The sequence below is a fragment of the Lepidochelys kempii genome, chromosome 7 (assembly GCF_965140285.1).
Source record: "Lepidochelys kempii isolate rLepKem1 chromosome 7, rLepKem1.hap1, whole genome shotgun sequence".
Classification (NCBI taxonomy): Eukaryota; Metazoa; Chordata; order Testudines; family Cheloniidae; genus Lepidochelys; species Lepidochelys kempii.
In genome coordinates this window covers 83,057,717-83,075,861 of record NC_136386.1, presented here as the reverse complement: position 1 = coordinate 83,075,861, position 18,145 = coordinate 83,057,717, and the positions used below count along the sequence as shown (strand labels likewise).

The 18,145-nt window shown below is 42.1% G+C and overlaps 1 protein-coding gene across 1 annotated transcript in view; it reads right to left on the bottom strand.

Annotated features, from left to right (window-relative positions):
* The window catches only part of LOC140914824 (prosaposin), a 46,893-nt gene that overhangs the window by 23,056 nt on the left and 5,692 nt on the right, over window positions 1-18,145 (bottom strand). The window contains exon 2 of the mRNA XM_073353539.1: window positions 686-819. Coding sequence (XP_073209640.1) covers window positions 686-819 — 134 coding nt within the window. The remainder of the gene's footprint in view (window positions 1-685; window positions 820-18,145) is intronic.

Below are 18,145 nucleotides of genomic sequence, written 5' to 3'. Positions count from 1 at the left end.
ACCTTAACCATCCACCCTGTTCCTGTCCCAAGCGCAAGGATGGAGCAACAGAAAATCAGACCCTCACTCATTATGTGCACAGAAGCCAATAGCAAGTTGCAGTTTTTCCAGTACACACAGTGATAATTGTGTAGTTAGAGAGATCTAGGCTAGTCCAACAATTATCTTCAGTTTCTACAGAAATGTTCCATACATGGGAACTCTTGGGAAAATGCATAGGCATCTATACATACTCACAAGCTTATTTTTATTTTTATTGAAAGGCCTACAAATTCTCCAGCATAAGTTTTACAGTGGCCTAATGTGACCTCTGGAATTATGCATTGTTTCTGATAGGTGTGAGAGTTACATGTTCATTCCTGTAAACTTCAAAGAAATAGGGCTGTCTGTTAGATTGGTGGCAGCCTGTTGTAGAAAGGGCATGAACCATGCAAGGCAAAGGGACTGAAAGAGAGAGAAGTCAGCCAGTCACTCTCTCCCTTTAGTTCATTCACTTCGTGCAGTCCTATTGGTATCAAAGAAAGACATGATACAAAATTTTTGGAGGACACAAACAGTTACAGAAAAGTGCAATTCAGATTTCAGCTCATTCTTGTAAGTAGGGCCTGAACTTTCCAGAGAGCTGCACGTGGGAATACAAGGGCTATGGCAGAAGATAACAAGCCTATTCAGACTACACACTCACCGCGGGAAGCTTGTTCCAAACAGTCTGCTGGCAGTGCTCCACAGCCCCACACCGCAAAGCCGTCTGCAAATCCTGACACCAGTTCTCAGGACCCTCTGTGCACTCTTTCTGCCAGGAGACGGGGCTCGCCACAGCTGCCAATGAGAGAGAGTGTCCATTTTCAAACTGCATAATTAAGAGGATATTCAACCTTTGAAGAGGAGTTACCACACATTGTTCCATGTGGAGGCCTTGCCCATAGTCTCCATTCTAAGACATCTGTATTACATTTGACCCTGAGGTGTTAGACGGCAGTATAGGCCAATTCAGCATGTATTACATAGGCTGTCCCACATAACTCTGTAAGTCCTATTAACCCCCCACCCCAAACACTGATTTGTTTCCTTCTCCAATTACTATGTTAAATTATACCTCCAGCATACAAGAAACCCCTGGTTCTAATATGCTAAAAACCATGTAAGAGTCTACCCAAAAGAATATGGAAGCATCAAAGAGATAAATTAGATGAACTTTTGGAAGAGGATTCCAGAAACTTAAGTCCCAACATTCCTCCATTAGATCTCAGTCTCCCAGAATTCCCTGCCACTGCCTTCCTTCACACAAAGTATGCCTTGAAAAGGAAGAATATTAAAGTGTTTTCACTATTATTGAAGGGCTAACATTCCTGGCTGGTATGCATTTCAGCACTGAACTAGCTTACTAGAGTAACTTCAGGGAAGTTTCCCTGATATTTTCCTGTGCAATGTAGAATATTCTCATAAGGGGAGAATTAAATCAATGCAGGCTAGTTCATTTCAGGACAAAGAGTGCACATTGCACATGGATAGCATCTGAACAGCAGTGTGTGAAACTCAGCCATTGTATAAGATACAAACTTGAGCACCTGCCTTCAGAAACTGCTCTTTAACCTCTTTAGGGTTTAGCCAAAGCCCATTAGCAACCAAACCCTACCAGACATGACTTCCTCTCCCTCAGGGTGACTTGAAATCAAGTTTTGCTGTGGGAAGCAGTTCAAGACTCTAGATAAGCATGTCAGCAGGAAGTTTCACATACGCGATCAGCAATGAAACTGTGACAAAATTTCATTTAAATAGGCATCTTTAAGCTTCAGGGCGATCACCCTCTCGGAGCTCTTGGTTCAGACTTTCTGCAGACTCGGGAAGACATAACCAGAACAAAGGCCTCATTTACTGCAGTAAGATGTTTCCCCTGTACACAGAATCTTAACCTTTGAGTCCTGCTGGCTAAGGAAAACCCACACTTTGATGCGTCAAACTTACTTCTTACCTTCCCTTCTAGTTAAAAAAGCCCAGCTCCTCTCACTCACAATTAGCACCTTAATGTGTTATTCACAAAAAGCTAGTGAGGTATGTTTATTAACAACTGGCCCCTTTACGGTGTCTCTCATTAAGTCTGCTGAGGAATTACCAAACCAGTTTTAACACAAATACCAAAAGTGTGTACCAAATGCTGTGGTGGGATCTCTAGGTCCTACGCACTCTGCTGCAGCGCACTGGCAAATCTATTAAAGTTTCATTTTAAAAAGGAGTTTTTTAATTAATTAAATGAATAATGAGATCCAGGCCACGGTCCCTGAGTTATTCATTTGATTGCATCCAGCATACTTTATGCTCTCCAGACATTTTTGTATTGGCAATTGATAACTGCATTACAGAAGGTGTTGGGGAGAGACAGAAGATTTTTACAGCTAGGTAGAGGATGGAACAGTTGGAGCTTTTTGCAGCCAAGATGCAGTGAGAAGCAGTTCAGGACAGTGGAATAAGTCTGTGAGCTGGAAGTTTTGGATAAGTGATCAGCAGTGAAACCGTGAATAACTTTTCAGTTAAATAGTCATCTTGAAGCTTCAGGGTGATCACCTTCTTGGAGCTCTTGGTTCAGACTTTCTGCAGACACAGGAAGACATCACTGCATCCAGTTTTGCAAATTTTTACCTTAATCTCACTGTGCCTCAGATCCCAATCTGTAAATTGAGAACAACTCCTCCTAGCTCGCAGGAGTGTTGTGAAGATAAATCCATTAATGTTTGTGACGTATTCCTGGACAACGGTGATCAAACACCACAGAAAAGCCCATGAAGAAATTAATAATTACATATTCAGTGTATACTGTGGATGGTGTCTAGTAAGCAACACATGGGACCATTCATTGAATGAGGATAAAAGAAAATATTTAAACTACCTCATTCTCTGAGCACCATCCATCCTGTGCACTGAATTAGGCAGGGTTCCTGTAGATAAAAACACTATATGATCATGAAGACTCTCTTATAATGCATATACGCAAGGGGGCAGAACTAAGGTTGTGTAGGCAACCACAAATCTGGCAATTCCTAACTTGAGTGATTGCCTTTCCAACCTTAAAAATGTTCTTGTAATATACTTTATTTGTATGGAACATGTGCATAGAACAATGGAAGTGCTCGGTAGATGAGCTGTACTAAGTCGGTAGCATAGGCTTTGCGACAGGCAAAGAACAAGAACTGGAAAATCAGAAGTGACAGGAAATTGGAGAATTTAAGCACATTTGCTACTGTGCTTCCCAGACTCTCCCATACTCCAAGGAGAGGAGGCGATGGAGGACAGAAGACACCTCCCATCCTGCCCCTTGGCTCTTCTGTGGTGGTATAATAAATAATTGTCAAATAAACTACGCAACTAGCTTGTTCCTCCTCTTAGTCACATCTGGTTTTCCTTGGCCCTCTCAACATTCATGACATGTTTTAATATTACAACTCAACCTATGCTGTTGGTGAAGAACAGGAAGTCCAGAATATACAAAGTGAGGTTTGCTAAAGCCAGAGTGGGACCGGCACATAGCAAATTTCATGTTAAACACAACAGTGACAACAAGTCAAGAAGAAAATTCCACTTGACCCAAATATATGCTAGAGTTCAATTACCAGGGTTTGGTCCACACCGCACCTTCCTTGCGGAAAGCGAAGAGGGTCAGAGCTATTGACACATTACTGAGCCCTGACCAGAGCAGTAATTCATACAGGTGAGTTCTAGATGAGCTAGGTATTATTATTATAACTAGTATTCCTGTTTTTATTAGATATAATGGGAGGAACAGAATTGTGAGTTTATTCCAAAATGGAGGGTATGATAAGCTATAAATCTTCCAGGCTAGAGTGAATGACAGTCTAGTTATTGTTTTATTCCTTTATTTTAGGAGTGCAGGACAATGACTTAAATCCTTAGGTACCAGATTTTGTAGGTATCTAATGGAGAGTCTTCTTGATCTACTGTGACAGGGGCTGTAGCACGAGTCCCCGTTCCCCAGATCAGTCCAGGTATGGTAGACATACAAGATACCCCTGTCATAAATATAAAGGGAAGGGTAAACCCCTTTGAAATCCCTCCTGGCCAGGGGAAAGCTCCTCTCACCTGTAAAGGGTTAAGAAGCTAAAGGTAACCTCGCTGGCACCTGACCAAAATGACCAATGAGGAGACAAGATACTTTCAAAAGCTGGGAGGAGGGAGAGAAACAAAGGGTCTGTGTCTGTCTGTAGTCGTCTTGGCCAGGGACAGAACAGGAATGGAGCCTTAGAACTTTTAGTAAGTAATCTAGCTAGGTATGTGTTAGATTATGATTTCTTTAAATGGCTGAGAAAAGAATTGTGCTGAATAGAATAACTATTTCTGTCTGTGTATCTTTTTTGTAACTTAAGGTTTTGCCTAGAGGGGTTCTCTATGTTTTTGAATCTAATTACCCTGTAAGATATCTACCATCCTGATTTTACAGGGGGGATTTCTTTATTTCTATTTACTTCTATTTTTTATTAAAAGTCTTCTTGTAAAACACTGAATGCTTTTTCATTGTTCTCAGATCCAAGGGTTTGGGTCTGTGGTCACCTATGCAAATTGGTGAGGCTTTTTATCCAACATTTCCCAGGAAAGGGGGAGTGCAAGTGTTGGGAGGATTGTTCATTGTTCTTAAGATCCAAGGGTCTGGGTCTGTAGTCACCTAGGCAAATTGGTGAGGCTTTTTACCAAACCTTGTCCAGGAAGTGGGGTGCAAGGTTTTGGGAAGTATTTTGGGGGGAAGGACGCGTCCAAACAGCTCTTCCCCAGTAACCAGTATTAGTTTGGTGGTGGTAGCGGCCATTCCAAGGATAACGGGGGTAATATTTTGTACCTTGGGGAAGTTTTGACCTAAGCTGGTAAAGATAAGCTTAGGAGGTTTTTCATGCAGGTCCCCACATCTGTACCCTAGAGTTCAGAGTGGGGGAGGAACCGTGACAACCCCATTGCACATCACTGAATAATCTGTTCAGAGGGCATCGCTGTCTAAAGCGAGATTAAGTGGACTGTGGAGAACCAAGTTAAAAATCCTGGCCCCCCTGAAATCAAGGGCAAAACTCCCAGTGACTTCAATTGGCCTAGACTGTCACACCAAATGTGCTGCTGGTTACTTCTGGTTTCAGTCTCATACTTATACCAACTCCACCCTCTCTAGTTTGTCTGTCCAAGTACCAGTGATGTTTGGTGGTTAGCTTCCTATCTTAGAGACTGGATGCTGAATCTACTTTAAAAGCCAAAGTAAGTGTTAACTTCTGCCTAGAAATAGCCCGATTCATTTAGGCCCAGTGAGAAAGTTAAATGCAAGCTAGGACAAAGACAAAAAATTAGGTACAGAAGGAAGATTTAGAGAGTGAAACTGAGAGGAAACAAATTGATATCACAAGCCAACACAACCAGGTCCAGGGTTCAGAGAACTATGAGAAGCAAGTCGTGTTTAATGTCGATAATGGGCATCAGTCACTGGTTCACCCCATTGGAATTGCTGCCAGTTTAGCACCATCCCTAGGGATTCCTCTGTGTCCTACCCACATTCACATAAACAAGACAGAAATTGAAAACATGGCGTGAAGTCCCGGCCCCATTGAAGACAATGGGAATTTTGTCATTGACTTCGTAGTGGCCAAGAATTGATTTCATTGGGGCCAGAATTTCACCCCTTGTACTGTATTTGCTCTGACAGGGGTGGTCAGTGCTGTACAGAATGGGAAGGAGACAAAGACCCTGCCCTCAGAGTTTACAATACAGTGAGCACGTAAAAGGTTCTGTGTGAAGAAAACATACTTCCCGCATCTAGCTTTAATTAAATCCACCCAATGTGCATTACTATCCCAGGCAGTGGAAAGTCAGGAGGCAAGTAGTGGGGAGGGGGGTGGGGGGTGGGCAATCCCACAATTTTAATGTCTGCAGCAATTTTTGCTTCTTTCCACAGAATCTATTCTAATTTATTAAAATCTCCAATCTCCAGCGATCACCTTCCCAGTTTAAGCCATTACCGTGCGAACATAGCCTACAATAAAACCATATTGATCTGCACAGCAGCAGGAAAAGCATCAGTTCTACTCCCTACACTCAGCAGGTCCTTTGCCTCAATAAGGTGTCACCTCACAAGCCTAGTTAGGACCCTTGCAACGTGCTACTGCATGGAACTTTAACAGCCTCCCGGCTCTTTTCCATACCCTTGTGTTTTGCTCAGCGGGAGGCATTTTTTTGGTGACTCATTCTCCGTAGTAAATCATTTCCTTTCACAATGGCAATGCTGGCAAAGAGATTACAGGCCTGCGCCTGTTTATGTCATTTGCCCCACCTCGGTTTTCCAATCTCCTGTGTAGCAACTGGAGTGAAGGCTGGGCACACAGCCAGCCCCTGCATCTGAACCCAAAGACTCAGTGAAATTGGTACTGCTTCCCATCTTCAGAAACGGACATAGCGGGGCCTCACTCTTTACGGCCTGATGACTCTTCCTCTAATTGCTGCTTGTGCTGATCTGATGTAGGGACTGCATATGCCATTTTGAAGAGAGCGGGTCATGAAAGTAACCCTCATAAGGCCAAATTCATCCCTGGTTTCACTCTGCTGACTCCAATGGGCTTCCACGAAGGATAAATTTGGCCTGCAACATTTAACCTGCCTCCTTAGTTATTCCACTGGCACCAGCAACACGAGCACCTGAAACAGCAGCACCAACTGACTGAGAAGAAGACTCAGAGCAGAGACGTAACAGAGCATTTGGAAAGTAGCTCCAGTACTCTTTGCAGAACCCAGCTCTCCACGTTGCCAGGGAAAGAGAGATTCGGGAATTCAGGTCAGAGCTAGTCCCAGGCTGTTTCCTTTGCTGCGATCTCTACAAAAGACTTGACAATGGTTAAGGCAGCCGGTGTGCTGAGACCACTGCCCATCGTGCTGTTCAGTAATGTCTCATTGTTTTCCTTGGCTCCCCACATCTGCCTGGCTGTATGCACTCAGTGCCTCGTATCTTTTAGTTAGTTGGTAAGCTCGTTGGGACAGGGACTATCTTTTTGCTCTGTGTTTGTGCATCGCCTAACACAATGATGCCCCCGTCTCTGGCTGGGTCCCTAGGTGCTACCGCATTACAAGTAAATAAATAGTAAGTATGGCTATGTGCTAAATTCTGTCGGACAGCAAGGGGCAGAACGCACTGAGCATATGATTGTAAACCGACCTTTAAGAAGGTCATGTCACATTCCCAACCAAATCTCACCAGCCGGCTCTGTTGTGATAGCCCATAGGCATTTTTGTGATGCCAGGCTACTGTGAAGTCTAATGCAGCAGTAGTTGACCAAAGGGGCCAGAGGTGGTTTTTAGTTTACAGTGTAGTTTGAAAAAGAGATTTAATTATGTTGTTCCCATGAGTGAAATATGAAAAAAAAAAAAAATCTTAAAACAAAAACTCCTGTGAAATGAACCTTTTCCCTGCAGCCTCTGTGGGCCATTACCATGGCTCCAGCAGAGTTCCTAGTAATTGTGACAACAGGGACAGACGGCCAAGCCAGTGCATAGGGTGACAAATTTACTTATTTGTTTACTTATTTACTCAGTGACCTCCACCTTTTGCTTTCAGGGGCTCTCAGCATACAATTCACAGCTGTCATTTCTCCACCAAGACATTATGGAGATCCCCTGTTGTGTACCATACACAGTTAATTGTCTAACTAGATCAAAAGCTACACAAGTCAGTGAGCCTGCTCACAAAGATCTCAGGGAATCAACTGTGCTGTGTACACAACACATGCCTCTGTGTAGAGCAACCAGCCTGTTCCTGGGAAACGTTTACTCTCCTGAGACTTCAGCATCAAGTGGTCAATTGCCTATTATCGATGCCATCCCCATAAACCTCTCAGAAAGATGAGGCTCAGATCAACCAATAATTGGAAACAAAAATGCTGTGAAATAAAGACAATGTCCTTCCATAGGTCTTGAAATTAAAGCATGCTAAAAGTAATGCTGTAAGAATGCTTCCATAGGCCTCCATGTCTCCCCCAATAGCTTCCTTATAAAATATGTGCAATGTATAGTAAATATATATTGTTTCTGTTGGTCTTGCCAACTCATGCTGGGCTCTGAAAGTCAAGCTGTGTTCTTCTCATCGCTCACATTTTATCTATTACCATTACTAAAAGAATCTGCCGGCCAAGCAATACCCTCAGTTACACTTATGCAAACCTATTGCCTGCATTTGGTTTGCACAGGTTGGCCCTGTAACTGGTACTTAGTAAATAATTCTGTTGATGACACACAAAGATGAGAAAAGTCCAGATCACTCTGCATTAGGTGGGCTGATAGCAGATATGTTGAGTCAGATGGTGGTGTTTTTATGTGGCCACTTCTCATAGTAAAACCACAGTAAAGTGCCATTAATACTTTGCCATCACCTCCTCTCTCCCCCACAGGGTTGCCAAGAATTTGCCAGAAATACCTGTGATTCATTTTAGGACCTGATTTTCATTTACAGACACTGCCTTGGTTTAAGTTTCATTCATCTCTTGCTCACTCCTGTAAGTCTCCCTCAGTCTCTTACTGAGGGAGCAGCAACCCCTCCTGTTCGTTTCTCTCCTGAATGCCCCTCTTCTTTTCCATGATCCCCCATAGCTCCCCTTCCATTCCTGTGATTTTCATCTGTGTCCTCCACTGGTCTCTCTGCTCTGTCACCTCTCAATCTGTTCTGCTTTTTGGATACTTCAAAGAGAAACCTACCAGTGACATTCATAAAGCACAACAGGGGCAGGAGAGAGAGCAGAAGAAAATCTCAGCAGAGCTGCAAGAGTAATTCTGTATATGAGGTAGAGGACAAATGTACTGCGTTAGGTACCCTACTGATCATATTTTAAGAGCATCGATATTTGCATTGCAGACCTGCCCTGGGACATGCAATAGGAATTTCAAGCCTTGCTCTAATTTTATTTGGTTCTCTTTAAAATGGCTGGCGTGCACCCAAGGATTGCAGTATGTGTAGTTCAAACAGTCTGCCCGATTACTTTACAGTCCACCACCAGGGCCATTAAATAATCTTCCAAGGAAACAGCAGATGCAACAGTTTTTAAAAGCCATCACCCAACACCACCCATAGGAGTAGGCAGACTGTCAGGGACTGCCTATCAGATGTTGCAACAATGAACTAAGCCCAGAGGGATCTATCCAGGACAGGATGGTGCAGATTGCAATTAATGGCTTCAGCAACACTCATGTGTTAGCCTAGAGCTCTGACTGATACTGACATGCTACAACCTGGAGAAAAACAGGTTTAGCAACAAGACTCCCTTGCTGTCCTAGATGGGAGCATACGCCCTGAGCTTCTAGAGGCAATCACTGGTCTAGTTACAAAGGGGCACCATACAAATATGGATTTATCTGTAGTTGTCTGAGGGCTGCAAAGTGACAGAAACCCTCAAAAATGAGTTTCAGAGGGGTAGCTGTGTTAGTCTGTATCAGCAAAAATGAGGAGTCCTTGTGGCACATTAGAGACTAACAAATTTATTAGGGCATAAGCTTTTGTGGCCCCACTTCATCCGATGCATGGAGTGGAAAATACAATAGCAGGTAGAAATACACAGCACATGAAAAGATGCTAGTTGCCTTGACAAGTGTTAGGTCAGTCTAACGAGACAATTCAATTAACAGCAGGATACCAAGGGAGGAAAAAAATCACTTCTGTAGTGGTAATGAGAGTGGCCCATTTCAAACAGTTGACAAGAAGGTGTGAGTAACAGTAGGGGGAAATTAGTATGGGGGAAATTAGGTTTTGTAACGACCCAATCACTCCCAGTCTTTATTCAGGCCTAATTTGATGGTGTCCGGTTTGCAAATTAATTTCAGTTCTGCAGTTTCACGTTGGAGTCTGTTTTTGAAGTTTTTTGTTGAAGAATTGCCACTTTTTGGTCTGTTATCGTGTACACATCTACCAATGTGATGTATGCCATTATGTGCCAGCAATGCCCCTCTGCCATGTACATTGGCCAAACCAGACAGTCTCTATATAAAAGAATAAATGCACACATCTGACATCAGGAATTATAACATTCAAAAACCAGTAGGAGAACACCTCAATCTCTCTATATAAAAAATCTATAATTTTTTACACACACAGAAGATATAAAAGCTTCCTTAGAAATAGCTCTCTTCTGCTCTTAATGTATTATTTAGCTTCTCAAAAACAAATCAGAAGACAAATCCAAAAACAGAAAAAAAAGTCAAGAGAGGAGCAGGAGGGAGAAAAAGCTCCCAATAGCAATTTAAAAACTTCCCAGTGTTTATGTTCAAAATGCTGCATTGTGGAAATTGGCTTTGGATTAGTTTTAACAGTGCCTAGCACAATGAGACCTGGGTTCTGGGATGAAGCCTCAAGATACTACTGTAAATACAATTAAAATAGTTTGATATTATTAACAATAAACCACAAGCTACAAATTCTAGCCAAAATGTTCAGGCTTTGGATGCCAAAAGTGAGGTGCCCTGAATCCAGATTTAGGAATCTACATTTTTGACTTGATCTTTAAGAGGTGCTGAACACCCACAAGCCCTATAGAAGTCAGTCAGATTTGTAGTCAGTGAGCACCTTTGAAAAACCAAGCCATTTACCAGGCCTGTAAGCACCTAACTTTAGCACCCATGTTGTAAATTGTTTCTTCACTACTTTTATTCTCTAACCTCTGGTAGATTTTAAATCAAAATGAATTGCACCATAGCTCATACTGAAGCATCAATGGTAGGATTAAGGCTCCAGGCTGGAATTAGTAATTCAGGTTTCCCACAGAAAACCTCCCACACACTTTTCCTAAGAGTGGTGTATTTAAGACTAATCAACTGAGCCTTCTGCCAGGGTCCCAGTGCTGGGGTGGAAAATCGGCAGTAACAGTGAAAAGGTTAACTATTTTAGAACACCTGGACGAAAAAAGAAAGTAAACAGCAGGAGGGAGAAGAGGGGAAAGAGACACCATTTATTTTTTAATTGAGGTCTCAGACTGATCAGTGAACTATACCACTGTTCAGTCTGGTTACAAAAATTCATCTGCAAGGTTGACACCCTTATTCATCTCTTTCTCCATCAGTTATACAAGCGAAGGGCAAAGCAGCTAATCATTGTTGTCCATTTGTTTTCAGCCCAGCTAGTCCTACAAGCCGGGTGCTGCAATCTGTCCCATGATCAAGTTGTCCTCAAAGCCTAATCACAAGTCTGCCCTGGGTTACCTAAGCAGTCCATGTTTTCAAAATGCACTCAGTCACCTACTCACTGTGTATTCTTAGTGGGGCTCATTTTGCCTAGAACAGCCAAGGTTTCTAGCTGGGATGGAGACAGTAATCCAGGTCTAGTCCTATGGTCATAGGCTCAGACTTTAAGGCCAGAATGGACCACCATGATCATCTAGTCTGACTTCCTGCACATCACAGGCCACAGAACCTCACCCACTCACTCTGGTCATAGACCCCTAGCCTCTGGCTCTCATCTTGTATTTTGTTTGGAAGTACCTGTGCCATTTGACAGTTCCACAACAGATAATACAACAAGCTCTGTATTCGTACCAATGGTCTGTTACTTTTACAAATGGAGGGCCAGACCCTTAGCCGTGTCAGAGCCACAGTTGGGGGAAGAGGGTTGAGCAAAGGCCAGTTTAAGCCACCTTTGTGCTCTCTTGGTCACCAGGACCAGTTTGGCCTCCGAGTTACTTAGAGCAACTCTACAGGCCCTTAAGCCAGCTGAGTATCACCAGAGCACTGCACTCTCCAGGCACATCCCCTTTGCTTTCGGTTGGGGTCAGGAGGAAGCTGAGGGGTGGCTTTATAGCAGCTGGGATTCCCGCACACCAGGGGAATCCTCAACCTGCCCTCCTAGGGCACTTTTCCAGCTATCTTTGCATTAGCAGAGTAGCAGCCAGAATCTGGCCTTAGATCATGCTTTTGTTACACTTCTATGGAGCATCCATGTCTGCCTTTGTGGGAGTGAGTCATTTTTAAGATCTGTAGGGTGGTATTCTGATTCCACTGAGGTCAGTGATTGAACTCCAATGGACTTTAAAGGGGCTATTATTTCACCCATACTATGTATGTTCTATGGCTTCTAATGGTTTAGGGCTTCATGCTTCAAACGCTGCTCTGATTGTTATGCTTCCTACCTGTCAGAGGTCCTAGACCTGGAAATGCCTTACTCATGGGGGCAACCCTGAGTAAACTTAGTAGGAAGTGTCTGCAGGAAGGGGCGGTTACTTCCATTCCATTTGTTAAAGACACAGGTTAATGTTAGAGCTAGTCAAAATACAGAACAACCTTTCCGCAAAAGTTTTAGAAACAACACGCTCCAATTTCACAGGCTATGGAATGGACCCATTTTCCATGAAATTTTCCGAGATTGATTTGTTTAAAATTTCTCTTTTACTTGGAAGCTCAATTTTTGTGAGAAAATGCAGCTGTTGGTAAACAAAAAATTGAGCATGAATGCAGTAAAAATGATAGAAGAATTCCCAAAACACATTTCACTAGTCTTGGCAATTTTCCCCACAAAGAGTTGTATTGGAAAAGGCAGGTTTCTACGAAAATCCTGTGCAAAAAAAACTTTGACCAGTTCTCGTTAATATTCTGCAAGAGGCTGAAAGATGGCTCACGACGGATACGGACATGATCCTTGTCAATCTAGTGCCCAGGGGAAGGCTCTGAGCTACATAGCAGACACACTGGGGAAACTTCGCTGTGGAGCAGGATCCAAAATATGGAGGCTGGGGAGTAACCGAAACCTCAGGGTGGGGGAGGCAATGAGAACAGAGAGAGAAATAGTCCAATGGCCAAATGCAAGTTTTCAACAATATCTTGTTTTAGCGTTCACAGAATTTTCTTTGTAGATTCTTAATGTCAAGACCATAAATTCAGAGAAACTGCCCGACGACACCTTGTTACTGCTGAACATTTTGAAATATGTGCCAATTACCAACCCCATTCAGATTTTTAAGTGAAGTGACAGTGAAAGCAATTTCATTGCATTTCAATTATATTTTAATGAAAGCTTTATGCTAATATTTTGTTAGGGAACATAACTAGCTAGGAAGTATATATATGTTAGGTTTGTATTAGCAGTATACCCCGCTAGTACCCCCTCTCATCTTCCCCTCCCACCTCTCCCAAACCAAGACACACGGTATATTTTTCTTATACTCTCAGAGCATGCTTATGACAAATTCTTACATATTCACTCATGAGAATTAATTTTCAAATATTGGACAATTATAGACAGTAACAGATTATAAACCACATACATGGACAACAGTGTTTTTACCTTTTATTTTCTTTTTATGCTTCTCATTGCTTACTTTCCATGCCAGCTATCACTACCTGCTTGCAGTTTGCAGCTTGTTTACGCCTCACTTGGTATGTGTGTTTGGTTTATCTTTGACAAGAATTTGATTAGCATAATACGGGCATGTTGAATCTGTTTGTGATATATTTTTACAAAAATATGATCTAGTGTGTACTGAGATGCGCTTTCAAATCTTGTGATTGATTTTTTTTCCGAAACATAGAAGAGTGGTTTTCCAAATGGATTTTCAACTGCCAGCCTGATCCACAAAACATGACTGACACCAGTACGGTGAGAAGACAGACAATCATCAAATGTAAGGACTTTGGTGATGGTATATGTGAGCAACTCCAAGCATGACTTGATGCAGAAAGAGAGCACTCTCACAATATGAGGTCACAGAAAACGGGTCTACTGACATCTCCCTTAAAAGTAGAGACACACCTCAAAAGACAGGGACAAGAAGAGTCCCGTTCCACCAAACAAGCAATGGCGTTCTGTCATTTCTGACTTCATCTTCCTACAGCACTGCCTCTTGACATCAAGAATATTTTGGTTGACATCAAGAATACTGGTAGTCTGATAAGTTGACATCAAAAATATTTTGCCACACGTTGGCTCTTGTACCAGCCACAGTGTTCACTGACTCTGGTGACATGCGGATTGCCAAGGCAACAGCTACAGACAGAGGTATCAACTCGAAATACTTCACAGAAAGTCATCTGCACAGTCATTGATGGTTCCACAGTTCTTTGGGTAGTACGCTAGCCAACAAATGATATCAAGGACTTTGTGACCAATTTCAGAGTCTACACGGAACACAAGTTAGCAGCACGTGATGTATTCCTCGTCGGACGGGTACAAAGACTTTAGCACAAAGAGTGCCACAATGTCTAGCAGAGCTACAATGGCAAGCAGAGTGCATCAGTTGAAGATATGTACACAGCTGCCTCTGTATAAAATTGTCTTGACAGTTACTGAAAAGAAAGTCGATTGATGTCATTTGTCCAGCACTCATTCAAGGCAAGAAGTTTCCCTATCAACAGACACTAATGCACTGACCACACACAGACAACACCCCAGCTGAAATAAACCTGAGAGATGTGGCGATCAAAAGATATGGCCACCTCGCATGAGCAAGCCAACATCCTTGTACAGTAAATGGTGATGGTTGCAAAATAGAAACCGGTCGGAGTATCAGTATTATCAGACAACACTGACATTCGTCTTACTCTTGCACCATTACCTTGAACACGGTTTAACATCTTTAGCGATTATAGAACCCTCAGTGAGAGAGAGAGAATTGTAATAGACATCATGCTGCTGCAGAGCAGCACAGGAACCATGTACCAGGACCGTTAGCTGCCCCTGGACTCTCAGGCTGGGATACAGTAGCCTATTTTGGCCTCCGCAAAGACACAGTGTTGAAGATTCTGTTAGCTGGAAACTGCCTCTCTCTGCCAGGTGACATCAACGCAGCAATGCCTGATGTCACTGAAAAGGCAACCAAATTCATGGCTGCATTGACGAACAACTAAAAATTGTTCCACCAAGTCAGAAGCACAGCAGAAATCATAGCCAGCAAAAAATGGCAAAGGGGCCACATCAACACCAAAGGTCAGTTCTTACCACCACCAGCTGAAGCACTTCTAGCAGATGTAAAATGAGCACATCTTCAGATGCGTGTGTGGAAAAAGTGCTTTGGATCCAGACACACCCCCAGTCGATCAACTGCAGTATGAATCGATATACAATGACTGTTCCAAGTCTCCCTTTCCAAAAAATTTACCAGACAATGTCATACTTGCTCCTCCAGATATTTGGAAGTTAATCAAGTGCTCTTGCAATGCACCTTGTAAATCTGTGAGCTGTGAATGTAAGAGTGCCAAACTGCCATGTACCATATTGTGTGCATGCTAAGGTGTGTTGTGTTGCAATGACATGACAAAAATCAGCTGTAGCCTTTGCAGATGAAAACAGCAATGACAAGCAGTAACCTGTACTACTCATATAGTAAGACACTCAACTGAGTTTGAATGGGAAAAAAAAAACACTAGTAATCATTTATAATGATTCCAGAATGAAGCATTTTGTTCAAAATTATATCTTTGTTGAATACATATACTTATGATTTGTTGAATTATTTCACATTAAAAATAGTGGTCACTATCAAATGAAAATTGAGGTCCATGCTGTACCCCAACCCCCCCCCCCTCATATACCCCTATTCAAATATGTATCATTTTGATTGATTTTGCAAACCTTTAATATATGCATTTCATGTATTAGAACTCTTCTGCCTTGATTTTGGTTGCCCCGAATCATGCAAACTCTTACTGATTATGGGTGGGAGTGGTGAAGGGGCAATGAAATTTCAACATGCTCAACAGTGGTAACATGTGATCAGGCTGATTTTTAAAGTATATGGCCTTGCAATACAGAATCCACACAAAAAATACAACCTCATATGGACTCTAAAGCAAGGTTGATCTGAGTAGCTGCTGAACTAAAAGCCCCTTGTCCCTTACAGTAGGCAGGGTGAAGTCTTACTTCGATCAGATATCTAGTAGCCAGAGATGGATATGAAAGATTGAATCTGATCTGGGGATAAGGACAGCACCATTGCTGGAATGCCAGTATCCTCACCTTCCAGCAGATGGAGAAGATAGTGGAGATGGGATTCTCACCACAGCATTACTAATGGGGCCTTTTCCTCATCTTTTACCTTGGCCTCAGCAGGGTTACCCCTCAGTTTTGTAGGTGTCATACCTTTTTTGAAGCCTTGGCTTTAAATTTCATACTGTACACCCACTCTCTCAATAAAGCAATTGTCAGTGTTGCTACATTACAGGGAAGGACGTATTGCTTCTTACACGTAGGGAAGCTATACAAGTCTCATTCTAAAATGGATGCTTTTGTTCTAGTTTCAAAGCCTTGTCCTGGCAACAAGCTATCACATACTAGCCTATGGCGAGGCCATAGAAATTCAGGGCCATTTCCTTGATGAGAAACCTGCCCCTCAACTCACTTCCAGCTGCTGGAAGGATGAGGGTGCTGGGATTCCTGCCAGGCAGGGTGGATAAAAATCTATGATTTAAAAAAACAAAATTGTTTAATTTAAATAAAACCCATTTAAATAAAAAATCCAAACTTTTAAAAAATAAAAATATTTAAAATTAAATTCAAAATGACAACCTGTGTTAAAGCCTAAACTTACTACAATCCATTAAAATCACTTAAACGCAAAAACTAATACTGAGAAGAACGTTTGGCATCAAGTTTTAAAGCTAGTCAGATCACTGAACTGGCGGAAGTCACTGGCTAAGCTCCTGGAATCAGAGTTTGTTGAAGTGCTAACCAAGCTTTGGACAGCAGTAGCCTCTTCTGTAGGTGCAGAGAGAATATTTCCTTCGTTTGAGTTTATTTAAGTAGTTCAGTGACTACTTGGTTCAATGATAAGACCCCAACTGGGAGCTGAAAAAGCTGCAAAGCTTGTTTTCCTCTTCCAGTCTAGGAATAAAAACTAGGTAAGGAGGATGAGATCTGCTCGTTCTAAAATCTTGAAGGACAGTGACCAGAAATAATCAGTTCAATTCACTAACTACAGATAATATTCCTTTTGTCTAGTAAATGTTAATTTTAAATGCTGAACCGGTTTTGGGGAACTATTTGATAAACTTTTTTCTTATGTATCCAGCACATTTAAGATCATTTTAATAAAAAATTAAAACGCTGGTTTTGTGCATTTTAACAATTTAAATTTCTACCCAAATAGAGCTTGACAGAAATTGCAAGTAAAAATTAATAATCTAGTAAATAAGAAATCTCATTCACCATTTTTTCCACATAAGAGAAAACAAAAAATTAGGTTAAACTATATAATTGCTTAAGTAAATGCATATAGCTATGGTGTATCCTCATGGTTAAAAAGCAGCACCACATTTAGTGTAAAGATTATATTTAGTTGCAAATCAACAATAAGAATCAACAACCTTTCTTTAGGAAAATGAGAATGTATGAATTCAAAACACCATTACAACTGCTGATTTTAATCAATGTTTCCTGCTTGCTGATTTAAATTGCTTTGATTCAAATTAATCCACCCTCCTGCCTGGGTAATGATCCTGACACCTGCTAAAGAGCTAACATCTAGCACATCAGCCTCTTGTTGGGGAGTGACACATTTGATTTCCCTTCTCTTCCAAGCTGCCAGGAAGGAAGGACTGATCTCTCTCTCGCACACCCTTTACTCTTACTTCCTTACCTAGAGCCCCCTGGCAGTTCACAGGTCTCTGCTACTCTACCCCTTCTGCTATCAGAGGGGAATCTCCAGTGCTCTATCCCTCGCCTCTATTTGTTGGGACTCCCTTGCCTATGACTAGGTCTAGCACCGGAAGAGAGTATAGCCTCAGTTACGCAGCTAAGCGTGCTGAGTCCACTGCTTAGAACGCTACTCATAACCCTCTCCCTGTTCCTGTGTGCTCCCTGTTTTATCATATCCACCTGTTGTCTCTCCGTGTAACTTTATTACACACAAACAAGAGATACGGCTCTTGGGGTCAGGAACCATTTTTTCCATTATTTAGGTGCATAGCACCTAGCACAAGGAGGCCCTGCTGCCTAGCGGCCCCAGTACAAATAATGCTGAAGTTCCCATTGGGAAGGTTCTCTTTGCAGCCATAAAGCCTAGAAGCCTTTTTTTTTTTAAATGAAATTTCAATTCCTCAGTTCAGGGCCTGCACTCACCAGGGAAAGTTCCCACTCGTGAATGGATTTTCCAAGCCTTGTCTATAGATTTGTTATAAAGCCAATGGTCTGTAGTCAAAATGAGGAAGTAGC